Genomic DNA, 16,098 nt, shown 5'->3' with positions numbered 1-16,098 from the left:
ATGAATTACAAAAAAAAAAAAATAAAATAAAAAAATAAAAAAAAAATAAAAAATATGCACATGTAGAAAATAGAAAAAATCCAGGTGGAATTTTTTTGAATATTTTTTTTCAATAATCTAACGTTTTAAAAAAAAATTCAAAAATAATTAGACGTCGGGTAACTTCAGTATCATTCATCTATTTCATGTAAATTTAAATTTCTCAGTTTCTTTTACTCAATCAATAATTAAAATTTCGATTTAAAATATTGGATTAAATTAATGAGTGAGAGCAACAGTAGTATTTTCCACAACAACTAATGCTTGAAAAAAAAAATTAACAAATGCATAAATAAATAAATAAATAAAAAAAAAACACTTGTAAGATTTTTCGGGTGAAACCCAATGGCTATGTCAAAAAACAAAAAATTAATATACATATACATCTATGTGTATATAAATAAAATATCTAAGTAAAAATTTATTAATTTTAAGTTAGATAATAGGAATAAATAAAATTCTCTTATTTTATTATTAAGAGGATTAATATTCCTTGCTTTGCAATTGTATTATTAATTAATTATTAATATTATTATACTTGAATTTATCTTTGTGATTATTTATTTTAAAAATATTAACGATCAATCGAAGAAAGAAAACGTCATTTATTAAAAAAAATTAATAGTATCATAAATAAATAAAAATAAAAATAATTAAAAAAAAAAACAAGTACTACAACTTGTTTCTTAAATACCATTCATTATTGTAAGATCATTTTTCTTATTGTGCTTATTCCATACACCCCGACGTGATTCTTCGTATTAAAATAAAAAACAAACTTCATTAACATTAAACAATTAGACTATAAATAAATATTAATAATGTAAGTTCTTGGTAAATAATAATAATAGTAATAATAATAACATATATGAGAAGATATAATGTGAAGCTTATGTAATAAATGGTTGTTGAAAAAAAAATTCTAGTAGCATTAAAGTGAATACTGTAGATAACAGCAGGATATGCGAAAAAATATAAAGATCTATATCGTGAGATTGTTGGAGTAAAAAATGTCGTGATAATTTTATACGAGGGTCAGTGATCAACAGCCGGACTAGGTTTAAATGGACTGATGAGAGGGATCAGGGGCCACTCGTTGGTGCCATCAGGAAATGAAACCCATTATCTAATATACTTTTATTACATCTACAGCTTGTCGTTATAAAAAAAACTCCTTCATTCCTACCCGTCTTCTCTCTCGCCCGCATCTTTCAAGAAAATAATAATGATAATAATAATATATGAAATAAAATAAAAAAAAAAATTATTCAACGAATTCTTTAACTTATCATTTTACTTCGAATGCCGTCATTTCAGATAAAACACTAGTATATTTTAATCGTTTATCGTTTAAAACTTTTTTTTATCTTATCTAATTTTTTAAATTATTCCCGCGCAAAGTTAACAAAGACGCGGGTTAATATTCAAAGATATGATTGGTCAGTAGTTCAATGGACTTTATTTACTAAATGAGAATATTTTTTGTTTATTTATAAAATATTAAGTTGTTTTTTTTAAGCGCGTGACATTAAACAGACATTACATATATTTATAACATTACAAGGACGTTAAATTTTTTTTTGCATACTTGAGTGACACAAATGTCAATAAAAAATTACTAAATCTAAATTTAAGTTGCTTAAAATTACTGGATTTAGTTAATTAACTATTGAAGCCAATGAATGTAGGTCATTAAATAATTTATTTAAATTTAAAAATCAATAAATGAGGATAAAAATAATATAAAGAAAATGAATTATTAATATAAGTTTTAAAAATATATAAAACTGCATGAAGTAATCTCGAACAAAGTTAACTTTAGCTCATCAACTTCCTGAAAGTTAAATGGCCAACAATTTATGAAATTGCATTAGCAAACAAATTTCAGCTTCGTTTTAGATTCAAGCAATTTCGACGACTAAGTTTTACTCGTTTTTTCAATAGTTTTAACTATTTAACTCTCACTTAACAGGTAAGAATTTATTTTTAAATGAAATTTGAATATTATATTAAACAGCTTTAAGATAAAAGATTAATTACGGTTATAATTAATGTTCTTTATAATTTTTAGTATATATAAAATATTTATTTTACCTGGAAAATACGATTTAACACGATTCGTAATTTCAAACTTTCATAAGTTGTATTTAAAAGATTTAATAGTTTGAAATTTTTTTAAATTTAAATCTTTTTTAATTATTAATAATGCTTTTTTTATTTTTCTAATTTTCTACATGTACATGTTTTTATTAATTTTTTTTTGTAATTGATTTGTTGAAAAAACAAATCAGAAAATTGTCAATTGTCTGTTAACTTCAGGATCATTTTTATTTTTAAGATAGAAGTTTTGAGGCTGTTTTTTGACCTATCGATAAGGCACCAGAATGTTGACAAAATAATCAGAAATTCGTCATCGAAAAAATATCTGCTTAAAAAACTCGACACAAACAAGTGAGCATAAAAATTAAATGACAAACGTCATCTAAACGATTTTTTAATTGAAATTAGTTTATTGGGACAGAAAAAAATACAAATATCCTATGACTCCCAGGACCAACATATGTATGTCTTATTTATATAAAAAACTTGGCTTTGAGACAAAAAAAATTTGTCTTATTCTCTTAAGAACAAATCAAGAAAAAAAAAAAAACTAAAAATATGCACATGTAGAAAAGAAAAAAAACTATAGGTGCAATTTCTCTAAATACTTTTTTTTTTTTTTTTTCATAATTTATCGTTTCTAAAAATTATTAGACGTCAATATATTAAGTATCATTTTTTGATCAATATCTATATTTTTTATTGGAATTTTTCAGTCTCCAATTCTTATGGCAAATAAAAATAATCATTATATGAAATCAATAAACTATCAGCTTACAAATATCATTTGAATGAAATGTATCTATGTATGAATCATGAGCGTGAATTTGGCTAACAATTGTCAATTTTTCAAATTTTTGAATAAATAAATAAAATATAAGAAAGAAAATTTGAAAATGCGTATTTAGATAATTGAAAAATCAGTGCACGCATTTTTTTAAATTTCATTAATTCAATTTATTTATTTAAAATTTATAAATTGTCTCATGACTGTGAATGTAGCAGCCGTCAATTGTTATAATTTTGAACTAAATCAACGAAATGTAAATCTAATAAAAATAATTAAATGCGCATTTATAGAGTTTAAAAATCAGTATGCGTATTTTTAAAATTGTTTATTTATAATTTTAAATTCGTTTCATATCTGCTGAATTCACACTCATACATCAGTCTTGTAATCTGGAAAATCTTTATTAAATTATTTCAGTTAAATACAGATTTACTTCTGTTAAAACTTGCAATTATTCATACAAATAAAAATTTCATAAATTTAAATAAAAATAATTTCCACAATTTAAATTGTGTTATGATTGATAACAAAAAATCAATGCGTATTTCTAAATTGTTAACTCATGCATGATAATGCACTTGCATATATTTACTGTTTACCGCATTAATTGTTTTTATTTAAATAAGTAACAAAGATGAAGATGGCGGAGATGGAGTAAGAAAATTTTTGATGACGTTGATGACGCTTGCCAATATCTTTTTGGGGGTGGTAAAACGAAAAGAAAATATTCGAAAAAAAAGATGACGGGGTTTTCAAGACGGAGATAGAAACTAGAGAAGCTTCCAGTTTGGAGTATGTTTTAAACGACAGCGCCACCGAGGTGTTTATATATTTCAATCCATGTATATTCAACATGCTAACTTGAGTTTTTAGTTTAGTCGAGAAAGTCAGTTCATACAAGATGGCCGCCCGGGTCACATCGGGTTTCTATCAGTTAACGCTTATATTACATTTATTCTTACTAATAAATTATAATAATGGTGAAAATTATGATCGTAAAACAAGGACATTATATGTTGGCCATAATGATGGATCGACACGTAGTAAAAGATCGATTATTGTCAATAAAAATGATGATTATTTTGGTGATGATGATGAGACGTCTTTTGTACGAAATCGTCGGGATGTACCGCAAACTTCAACACCACCAGGATTATCCAATTCATCATCAAATATTACAGCCAAGGTAATTTTTAAAGAAAGATATTTATTTTTATTTTATTTATTTCTTCTCTCATATATTTTTTTAAATATTTATAACTTTATTATCTTGAACAATAAAATACAACGTTTATGTTGCGACGTATTTTTTTAAACGTATGATGACATGACAAAAGATGAATTTTTATATGATTCATTATTTTAAATTTTATTTTATGTTCTCATAATTATTGTTTGTTGTTTTTTTAAAAATATGTATTTTAGTATTTAAGGAGTTTGATATTTAAACTGAGTTTATTTTCCAGTGCGACGTTTATTGTTTTTGTAAAGTAAAACATAAGCGTCAGTAGATAAGATAATTCACCCTGAAATAATTATTTTTATTTATTTAATTATGTATTAGTAGCTAATTACTATCATTTTAAATTTAATTTACTTATTTTTAATTTAATTTTAAAATGGTATTAGAGCTTAGTACTGATTCATTTATAAGCCGTAAATCATTAGTAATCAATTATACTCCAATTTAGTGTACTAAAAGAATTTAGGTAATTGAAATAATTACGACGTAATTGGAGTAAAGAAAAATAAAGTTTGAGGTGATTAGCGTTTAATAATAAATATAATTATCTGCTGTTGAATTTAAATTTTTAAAATAAATAAATAAATGAGTGTGTATGTAGCAGACATCAGACAAATTTAAAATTATTAATAGACTAAATAATTAATATATTAAATTTTAAGAAATGGGCATTTAAAAACTTTAAAAATTAATAAGTGCATTTTTTAAAAATATTATTGTTTAAATTATTTACTCTATTTATTTATAATTTTGAATTTGTCTGATGTCTGCTACATTTACACTCATATAAATAAATGTTTTTGTTTTAAAAAGTTGAAATTTATTAATTACATTATTATGTATCAGTTTGATAATAATGTCAAGATTATTTTTACCATATTATCAGTAAAATCTTAGCGATACTGTAATCTTTAGGCTTCATATTAAATCAGCTGTTGAAAATAAACAGTATCTAATATTAAAAAGAAAGCAAGTAATATATATATATATATATATATATAGATGATGAATTTTTTAAATTTCGTTAATTCCGACGTTACTTTTGACATTAAATAAATATTGCAAAATACCAGTATTTAAATTTTATTTAATGAGTGGGAATGTAGCAGTCATGAGACAATTTATAAATTTTAAATAAATAAATATACAAGGGCCAGTTTTTTAAACCGGGTTTAAATTATTATTGCTGGTATATCTATATATTATTAATTTATATGTAGTACAGTTGACTACCCATTATAAGCTTCTTCCCCTCAATCGGCAGGTGCTGAGTCCAAACAGCCCCCACTTAACCACTTTTTTGAGTTTCGTACCAGACATCCCGTTATAAGCCTCCGTTAAAATTCTCTAAATTATAAACTAACAATAGGAACAAAATATCATAATTTACTATCGATCTTTCGCGGATAATAATTTAATCAATATTAACTAAAATATAATTTATTGTTGATAATTGTAATGATTAATTACAATTAAAGCTTCTGTTACAATTTAAAAGTTTTATTGAGCATTATATTGATCAATAACAATTATTATTATTATTATTATTACTGTAATTAATACCGTTGTCATTGTAATTTTTTCCATTAAAATAATTATTAGTGTAAAAAGATAAGTATTTATTTTAGCGCTATAAGCACTAAAAAAATCGGGACACTGGCGCATGTTAAAAACCGTAAATATGACGTTTGAAATCCCGTAAAATAAAACAGGCCTATAACGAGTAGTCGAGAACAAAACTAAACGTCCTATAGTGGGAGATTGAAATTTCCAGAAAAATTTCCCTACGTCCCTTAGACCAAGCTTATGACGGATAGTCGACTGTATGTAATATTAGTATATAAGATATACTAGCAATATTAATTTAAACCCGGTTTAAAAAACTGACCCTAAGTTAAATTTTAAAAAATGCGCGTACTGATTTTTCATTTATCTAAATACGAATTTTTAAATTTTTATTCTACTTACATTTTATTTATTTATTCAAAAATTAAAAAAATTTCTACTTGTCAGTTTCATTCACTCCTTTTAATTTTCGGGGAAAATCTAAAAAACTTGAATATTTAATTATAAAATGAATAATAATAATAAAATTAATAACATTAGTCAGCGAGGAAAATAACCATGATGCTCTTTGTACGGTACACGAACACATACAATCGCTAATCTTTTGAATATTGTATTGAGGCGGACAAAAGAATCATGATACATATATAATATATGTATATACATGTCGTATGCTATTATTTATAATATCTTTTGTAATTTGATTCAGAACATAAATAAACAGTTTATTGTAACTCAATGCTTAATAGAGTTGATAAAAGAAAATTTTAAAAGTTGCTATTAAAATAATAGAAAATTTTAATAAATTTATGTATTTTATACCTTTTTTTATATATTTATATCTTGCCAATCAATATGATATGACTATCAATTTACTTTCGCTTCTCAAATCACTATAGACGGGTTTCACTTTTCAGCCAGATGAGAGTTAACTGACTTATTGGTTTATACTGGAAGTGATTATTAATATTATTATTATTATTATTATCATATATTACTGGCCCAATGCTGATGTAATGTTATATATATCATATGAAATTAAGTGTAGTCTGATACTCTGTGTAATCGTGAATGCGAGTCATAAATATTATCATATTAATTCATACTATACTTTTCATCAACTTCCGGATAATTTTATTTTATCTTCTTTTTTTTTAAATATTAAGAATTAAAATAAATAATTATCATTTATTACCACACGGAAATAATACTCATAGTATATATTTTTTTTTTAAACGAAAAATAAATTTTTTTAAATTTATGAGTAATAAAATTACGATTCTGAAGTTAACAGACAATAAAAAATTTTTGGATTTTTTTTTAACAGTTTAATTTAAAAAAACAAAAAACTAAAAAAAATGCACATGTAGAAAATTAAAAAAACTACAAGTGCAATTTTTTAAAATATTTTTTTCTTAATAATTTACCGTTTTGAAAATTCAAAAAATTATTAGACCTTGGCTAACTTCAGTATCATAGTGATTTTAGTTGAAAACTAATAAATATTACATATATATTTTTATTTCTAGTTGAATCGTTTAGATGATCCTCATCAGCAACTTATGGTCCATTGGGTTGGAGAGAAATCAAATGTAATAATTTGTTTGGCGAGAGATAACACAAGCCCACGTGATAAACCAACGCAAAAATTAAATCCTAGTGCTGTTTACATCAGCTACGACTACGGCGATACCTTTGAAAATAAATCGGAATTATTTAAAATAAATTCAGATCCTGTTGAATATGCGACGCTTGATAAGTTTTACAATCATCCTAAATTTAATACCTTTTGTGTATTTGCCGATAGCGCGAATAGCGTCATATTTACAACGAATAACAATGGTCAAACAATTAATAAAATCAGTGTACCGTTCCATCCAAGTGAAATATTATTCTATGAAGATAATCCGAGTTACTTTTTGGCGCTGGATAAAATTGATTCCAAGCGGATGCTGTGGATGACTAGTGATATGGGGAAAACATGGAGGCGTATTCATGAATCTGTTAAAGCATTTTACTGGTCAAATATAAACCCTAAAACAATAATTATTGTCCGAGATGAATTTAAAGACAGTACAGTAGTAGAGATGGATCTGACATTTGATCAAAACCAGAAGCGTGACTTAAGATCCGTTCTTATAAAGAATGTCGAAGACTTCCAGATAAAAGGCGATTACATGTTCGCTACCAAGAAGTCAGCAGTCGACCCGTCAGCAAATGAAACAAATCAGTCACTAGACTTGTATGTTTCTTTCAAGAACCAAACGTTCGTCATGGCTCACTTTGACACCGAGGAGGAGAGAAAAGAATATCACATTGCTGATGTTTCAAACAACAGAATATTTGTCGCTGTTTCTCATACTGATACGCTGATAAATCTTTATATTTCTGAGGTGGTTGATCACACAATGGCCAGGTTTACGTTATCTCTCAAGAGAATTTTCACACATTTCCCGAATAGCACATGGAAAGGCAGTTGGGTGAATGAACTCGCCGAGGAAGCTTTCACTGATCTATATAAAGTCGAGGGCTTACGTGGAATTTATATCGCATCACAGATAAAAGACACCTTTAAAGGTAATTCCGTTGGACCGGAATACCTAGAGTCGCTGATAACTTTTGATCATGGTGTTACATGGGATAAAATAAAAGCGCCGACAAAAAATGTTCCAGATCCAACTTGGTCATTGCATTTGAGCCAACGCTTCAGTCAGTTATATCCTGTAACACGTTCAGTGTCAATAATGAGTTCAAAGTCTGCTCCTGGTATAATAATGGCAACAGGTGTACTAGGATCAAGTTTAAAAGGTCATCCGGCTTTATATGTATCACGTGATGCCGGTCTTACGTGGAAACAAGTACTCAAGGACTACTACTTTTTCAATATGGGTGATCATGGCGGGGTTCTTGTTGCTGTTAAATACTTCAAAACACGTGGAGAGACTCGGGATATATCCTACTCGACTGATGAAGGAACGACCTGGCAAACTTACACGTTTAATGATGAAATGCTGCGGGTTTACGGTCTAATGACAGAACCTGGTGAGAACACAACTGTTTTTACGATGTTCGGATCTACTCCTGGACAGCATAAATGGCTGATCATAAAAGTTGATTTGCGTAATGCGTTTGAGAGAGAGTGCACTGAGGACGATTTTAAATTTTGGTCACCGACAAGCTCCGATCAACCTGGAATGTCTTGTATACTAGGACGCAGAGAAGTTTACAAACGACGAGCTGCGTCTGTTAACTGTTACACGGGCGTTGACTACGACAGACCAACGAGTTTTGAAATTTGTCCATGTGATTTCCAGGACTATCAGTGTGACTATGGATTTATTAAAAGCGGAAATCCTTCTCACTGTATCAAAAATCTTGCTCTGGCCCATTATGACCCGTACAAAATACCCGACTTATGTTTTCCTGGTGAGTTTTACAACAGAACTAAAGGATACCGTAAAATTCCTGATGACGATTGCTCTGGAGGTTACGCTAAGAAATTTGAACCCGATGAAATTCCCTGTCCTATTACTGAACCACAAGAATTTCTTCTGGTCGCTCAGCGAGAACATATTTCACGTATTGACATCAGAACTCACAATTTGGAAATTTTGCCGGTTCACGATCTAAAGAATGTCATTGCTATTGAGTATGATGTCAAAAATAATTGTCTGTACTGGGCTGATATAGTGAACGATACTATTGGAAGACAATGCTTCGGAGACGGTACGAGTGTTCCCGAAACCCTGGTCGAAACTGACTTGAGTTCGATTGAAGGAATGGCATATGACTGGGTTTCTAAGTTACTTTATTTTGTGGACGGCGTAAAAATGCGGATACAAGTCATCCGAACAGATCTTACGATGGCTGGAAGAATGAGACGCACTATTTTAGGACCAAATAATTTACAAAAACCCCGTGGGATAGCCGTGCACCCTATGATGGGTTACATGTTTTGGACAGACTGGGCTCCTGGCAATGCGTCGGTATCGCGTGCCAACTTGGACGGTACTGATATTAAACGATTGTTCACGAAGGGAACTGTCGAATGGCCAAATGGTATCTGTATTGACTTTATTGCTGAGAGAATTTATTGGGTAGATGCACGGGAAGATTATATAGGATCGTCAGACTATGACGGTAAGAGATTTAAAAAAGTAATCTACACTGATGACAGAGTTTCACATCCATTTGCCGTCGCTGTGTTCAAAGACAACATGTACTGGGATGACTGGAAACAATCGATGATTTTTGTTGCGGATAAAGATCACGGCGCCGGTATTACCACTCAGTTGGGTACATTGTCAGGCCTGATGGACTTGAAAGTATTTGCTCACAGCGTTCAGACCGGAACGAATAAATGTGAGAATAACACGTGCTCGCATCTGTGTCTTGGAGCGCCGAACGATGGATTTGTTTGTCTTTGTCCTGACGGTATGGTAATGACTGAAGGCAAATGCATGTGCCCTGGTGGTATTAAACCATTTGCCAACTCAACGTGTCCACGTGTTGCCAGCACATGCGCGTCAAATCAATTCTCTTGTGGCAACGGGGTTTGTATTTCTGAATTTTGGAAATGCGATGGTGACAATGACTGTGGAGATAATTCTGATGAAGTTAATTGTAAAAAAGCGACGTGCAGTCCGAATAACTTTGAATGCGACGAAGATAAATGTATACCGCGATTCTGGATGTGTGATCTCGATAAAGATTGTAATGATGGCAGAGATGAAGCCAATTGTACTTATTTGAATTGCACTGACACACAATTTAGATGCGATAATGGCCGTTGTATATCTCACAGATGGCAGTGCGATGGTGAGGATGATTGCCGTGACGGTTCAGATGAGCGAGCTTGTAATAAGAGCACGGTACCAAATACATGTAAGACTGACGAGATCGGGTGCGCAGATCACACCTGCGTGCCAAAGACATGGGAATGTGACGGCGAAAATGACTGTGAAGATGGCTCTGATGAAAAGGATTGTCTGAATAAAGAATGTCACGATTGGCAATTCGCCTGCAATTCAACAGAAGAACCCCATCGGTGTATTTACAAATCCTGGGTTTGCGATGGCGACAGAGACTGTCACGATGGATCTGATGAAGCTCATTGCCCATCTTTCCCACCTGAGCTTCCTACACCGTCGCTCCTTCCAACGAATACCTGCAATGACTGGATGTACAAATGTAATAACACAAAGTGTGTTCCGTATTGGTGGAAATGCGACAGCGTTGATGACTGCGGTGATGGATCCGATGAAATGGGATGCGGACTACCCGACGAACCAGAGTCGCCTTATGTCACTGAACCACCAAAAGTTGGTCGTGTTTGCAAAGACAATCAATTCCAGTGTTACGACAGACAATGTATTGACGATTCTTGGATATGCGATGGAACGCCAGATTGTAAATTGGGAGAGGATGAATTACGTTGTGACCATGGACATATAGGCTGCCGCACTGATCAATTTATGTGTCGGACAGATGGCAATTGTATACCGCTTACAAACATCTGCAATGGCGTTGTCGATTGCCCTGACCGCAGTGACGAGGTTGGCTGTAATATGCATCCGACTTCACCGGCAATTACTTTCTGTCCAGCCGGATCTTTTCCGTGTGATGACAATAAATGTATCCCACTTGCGTATCACTGTGACGGTAAACACGATTGTATTGATGGCTTTGATGAAATAAATTGTGAAAAAAATAACTCAAGAGTGTATCAAGTAATGGTGCTTGAATTTGACAGCAGATTGTCAAATGCCACGAGTTTGTATCTTAACTGGCACAAACCAATTCCATCAAATATAACACTGGAATTTTTACCCTCAATAGCCAAAGCTGAACCCAACGCCAAGTGGACAAATGCAACTAATTGGATAACTGATAATAAGTATCAATTTAATAATCTCGAGCCTTACACGTCTTACAATCTGACTGTTTATGTAAGACAGGAGGGTCAGAATGTCGTCTACCCGCCATTTAAATATTGGCCTGTAAAAACTAATGAAGGAGTACCGTCTGAGCCTTGGAATGTCACAGCTGTTCAAAAGAATGGCACGCGAGTCGAGCTGTCCTGGCGACCACCGCAGCATCCGAATGGTATAATAACTGGATACGAAGCTTACGTGACACCACCGATTCCACCAGCGCCATTTTTATTACAAAAAACATCTTATATATTTGATTTACCATTCGAAGCTGGTAAAGTCTATTCATTTTGGGTAATCGCTAAAAATCATTTCCACGATTCTAAACCATCTAGTGTAGCAGAGTTGACATTTGACGGCGCTGCTAATATTGACGACATTCAAGACCTTAAAGTAATTGAAACTACAAACAATACCGTTCATCTAACATGGGCAGCATTGAAAGACGTTGATGGTTACCATATAACACCCCGAGCACCACCACCTTATCCGACTTACCACACATTAAATACAACAAAGAATGATTTCGTTGTTACTAATTTATCACCAGGTACTATGTACACATTTGAAGTAAATGCTATGAAAAAAAGTTACATTGGTAAAATTGTGATGATAACAGCAACAACGAAAGGTATTCCATTACCATCAGTACCAAATCTTGCTGCTGAATCTAAAAAACTTGATGGCACGACAGTTAAACTCAGCTGGGATCAACCAAAGAGTACAATAAAAATAAGATGGCAGTACGCTATTCATTACGCACTAAATATGCAAGATCTATTTAAAGATTACAAGAGTCTTACGACAAATAAATCGGCGTCAATTAAAAATCTTGAAGCTTGTGAGTCTTATCTATTTGCTGTCGGTGTTCGCGGTGATGGCTATGGAGCGGGTCCTTTGAGTCAACCTGTCACAGTGTCTACGCACTACAATGTAAAAGCGCCGCCGAAACAATTACGTGTTACACCGGCGCCGAAAACAACTGATTCAATAATTGTATCGTGGAGCGCAAGCTGTAATAAAATCGACGATCCGATAATCTATAGACTTACTGTCATTGAAATGACACTCAATGAAAAATCGACGGTGACATTGCCACCGACAAATGAAACTGTTATAAAACATACATTTACGGGTATTAAATATGGCGGTAAATATAAAATAACTGTTGCGACAAATGTCACTGATGCTATTGAGAGTCAACCGGTTATTTATCAAGCGGCACCACTCACTCCGCCTCATCAAATTCGTGTATTAGCCAAAGATGGTAAATTTACTGTGAGCTGGGATGAGCCAATGAATGATGACAATTTGAAAAATGACACTAAACGTCATTATCAAGTTCTTGTTAATGAAAATGCTAAATCATTTAACGAGACAACTGCCAAAATTTACAATGTCGACAGACCACCGTTTGTTTTTACGGATGCTAAAGTTAATTCTATGTATCTGTTTACTGTCAAATTGATTACTGATGAGGGATACCAGAGTGGAGTCAGTGAAGTCGTTGGCGTTCAAATCCCATTGAGTATGTTGATCAAATCTACTATGGGGTCGTTCATAAAATACATCGCGCAAGATTTTATCGTTATAACCACCCCTCCCTCCTCCCTCTATCCTTCGTCGCGCTGTCACATTTTCTGCGACTTCCCCTATCAATATTGCAGCACAAACAGGGTTGTAAATAATGCATTACTTTTTTTTAATGCATTAGAGATTCCATTAGCCATTAAATTAAATTTTTTAATGGGGTAATTTTATATTAAATATTAAATTAAATTTTTGAATGGTGGAAAATTTCCATTAGCCATTAAATTCAATTTTTTAAGCGCAAAAATTTTCATTAATTATTAAATTTAATTTTTAATGACAACGATTTAATATAATATTTTTCCATTAAAAATTTTACAACCCTAGTCACAAATAATAGATCTCCTTCCCATTATGACGGAAATAAATGCATAAAAATATTAACATATTTACAAATATGAAATGAATGACTTTCTATCGTACCAAAAAAATAAAATTAAAAAAAAAACCGAGAGAAATTTACAAAATCTTAGACCCCACCCCCTTGTCACAATAAGTGACACCCCCTCCTCTATAAGTTCGAACATATTTTATGAACGGACCCTATTATTTTTTATTACTTTTAAATATTTATATTTGAAACAATTTATCATTTTTTTTTGTATTACAGGCGCAGACTGGCCTGGAACAATGAATACATCAAGTATACTCTCATTCGCAATACCAATTTGCTTATTGATAATCGCATTAGGTGCTGGATTTGCGTATTTCTTCGTGAGACACAGGCGGCTGTCTAATAATTTTACGCTCTTTGCTAATAGTCATTATGACACGAGACGAGGTCAAGCTACTTTCCCGGGTACCACAGATGCTCTTGGTAATAATTTATATTTTTATTTCTTTTTTTTTCATTAAATATTTGGTTTCTATTATTAATGCGCAGCTGGTTTTAAAATAAACTAATGGTAGCACAAGTTGTTTTCATTTAGATCCTGTTTAATTATAATACTTTTATTTATTACTATTTTTTTTCCATTGTATTTTTTTATTACTTTTACTTCACTACATGAGCCCAACTTTAATTAAATGCTGCAGCTAATAAAAGTTACTTAATCTTTAATTAATAGTTTAATTTATTTCACATTTTTTTTCTTCGTTAACTTTACGCGTTACTAATAAAAGTACATCAGCAAAGTTACTTTATTTTATTTTTTATTTTTGTTTAAGATGAAGAAGACAGTCCTGTGATTCGCGGCTTCTCAGACGACGAGCCTCTGGTAATAGCATAAGTTATAATAAATTTTTAAGTATATATATTGATTTTATATATATATATATATACATCTATAAATAAATAGATATACATTAATTGTAAGAAAGACACTACGATTATTGACTACTCTAAGTTGAAGTAAATGAGAAAAATGAATAGTAATTTAACTGCTGATCAGGTACGCATGATTATATAACAATATTTAAAATAATTTAAATATACCTTGCGCGATGTTTTGTCGCCTTTTATATACTATCTCATAAACTATAATAATATACCAATTTCATTATTTAAAATACGCTCGTTATAAGTTTTGAATTAAATTATCGGTGACAGAGCCTCGCGCGACGGTTGCTCTGTATATATTTTTAAGTCTTCGTGATAGCAGTTTTTTTTTCTTTACTATCATTTATTGTTGTTATTATTTGTATTGTTCTTCATTCTTGATTGCCATAATTATTATTTAGAAAAAAAAACTGATAACGATTAAATAATGATTGGTATCAAAATTAAGTATTTAAATTACGTAGTGTATTACTTTTTTTTTTTCTCGGCGTTTTCATTGAAACTCACATTTGAATTTCGTCATAAAAAATTTTTCCATTGGGATCTGAATAAAAATTTACCGTCCGTAATTATTTATGATTTTTAAGTTAACTGACATCTAATAATTTTTTGATTTTTTTTAAACCGATAAATTATTAAAAAAAAAAAAATAATTTGAAAAATTGCACTTGTAGATTTTTTAATGTTCTATATGTGCATTTTTTTGGTTTTTTTTTTTTTTTGTAATTGATTTGTTGAAAAACAAAATTGAAAATTTAAAATTGTCTGCTAACTTTAGGATCATAATTATTTACATTTATTGATTTTTTTTTACTATTGGATTAAAATAAAAATATAATTAATGACATTAAGTATATATTTTGATAAATTGTGTAAATTTTTTCAAATGAATTATTATGGAAAGTCAGATACTTGTTTTGTAAAAAGTAAAATTAAGAATAAATAACAATACCCGAGAAAATCAAAGGTGGCAAAGAAAATAAAAATGTCAAATTTTTATACTGAAATAAAACTAACTTAAGAACATTTATTTAATTGGCATTTTTTAAAAATTTTTCATACAATTTATTACTAGACTCGTTTATTAATTTTTTTTTCTTATGTTTCTATGACTGTAGAATTTGTATAAAGAATATACAATAATAATGTCAAATAATGTTGTTATGTTTAACAAACACGTGATTTTTTATTGAATAATTATGGATAAATTTTTCATGTGAGAGAATGTGAGAGAAAGTAAGCGATATAATTATAAAGGTATTGTAGAGAGTATGTGAAATAAAGAGAACCAGTCGGTCAGATGTAAAAATAAAATAATTACTTTAACAATGACAGCTTTTTTTCTTTTTTTTTTTTTTTAAGCATTATTATTATAATTTTTTAAAAATAATTTAAATCAGGTGACAAGTATTAATGTTAAATTATTAATTTACATCTGCGCGCCAGTGGATCTTGCCATTTAAATAGTTATGATTTATGAGCAATATAACGAATTATCAAAGGTGTGCAAATTGGGTTCAAATTAAATCAATTTGAATCTAGATGTTAATCGAATAAT

General features: G+C 30.2%; 1 protein-coding gene across 1 annotated transcript; it reads left to right on the top strand.

The window, feature by feature from the left end:
- Window positions 1-3,767: 3,767 nt before the first annotated feature.
- Window positions 3,768-15,872, top strand: LOC103568214 (sortilin-related receptor). Its single transcript, XM_008544968.3, has 4 exons — window positions 3,768-4,115; window positions 7,268-13,199; window positions 13,872-14,078; window positions 14,429-15,872. The coding sequence occupies exons 1-4, from the start codon at window positions 3,831-3,833 to the stop codon at window positions 14,488-14,490; spliced, it is 6,486 nt and encodes a 2,161-aa protein (XP_008543190.1). The 5' UTR covers window positions 3,768-3,830; the 3' UTR covers window positions 14,491-15,872.
- Window positions 15,873-16,098: the final 226 nt, after the last annotated feature.

The sequence above is a fragment of the Microplitis demolitor genome, chromosome 4 (genome assembly GCF_026212275.2).
Source record: "Microplitis demolitor isolate Queensland-Clemson2020A chromosome 4, iyMicDemo2.1a, whole genome shotgun sequence".
Taxonomy (NCBI): domain Eukaryota; kingdom Metazoa; phylum Arthropoda; class Insecta; order Hymenoptera; family Braconidae; genus Microplitis; species Microplitis demolitor.
This window is presented reverse-complemented; position numbering and strand designations above follow the sequence as displayed.

Excerpts from the sequence above, each read along its gene's own strand:
- LOC103568214 (XM_008544968.3), top strand. The coding sequence starts at position 3,831 with ATGGCCGCCCGGGTCACATCGGGTTTCTATCAGTTAACGCTTATATTA. Across the intron at positions 13,200-13,871 it reads TGGCGTTCAAATCCCATTGA|GCGCAGACTGGCCTGGAACA; the intron begins GTATGTTGATCA and ends TTTGTATTACAG. Across the intron at positions 14,079-14,428 it reads GGGTACCACAGATGCTCTTG|ATGAAGAAGACAGTCCTGTG; the intron begins GTAATAATTTAT and ends TTTTTGTTTAAG.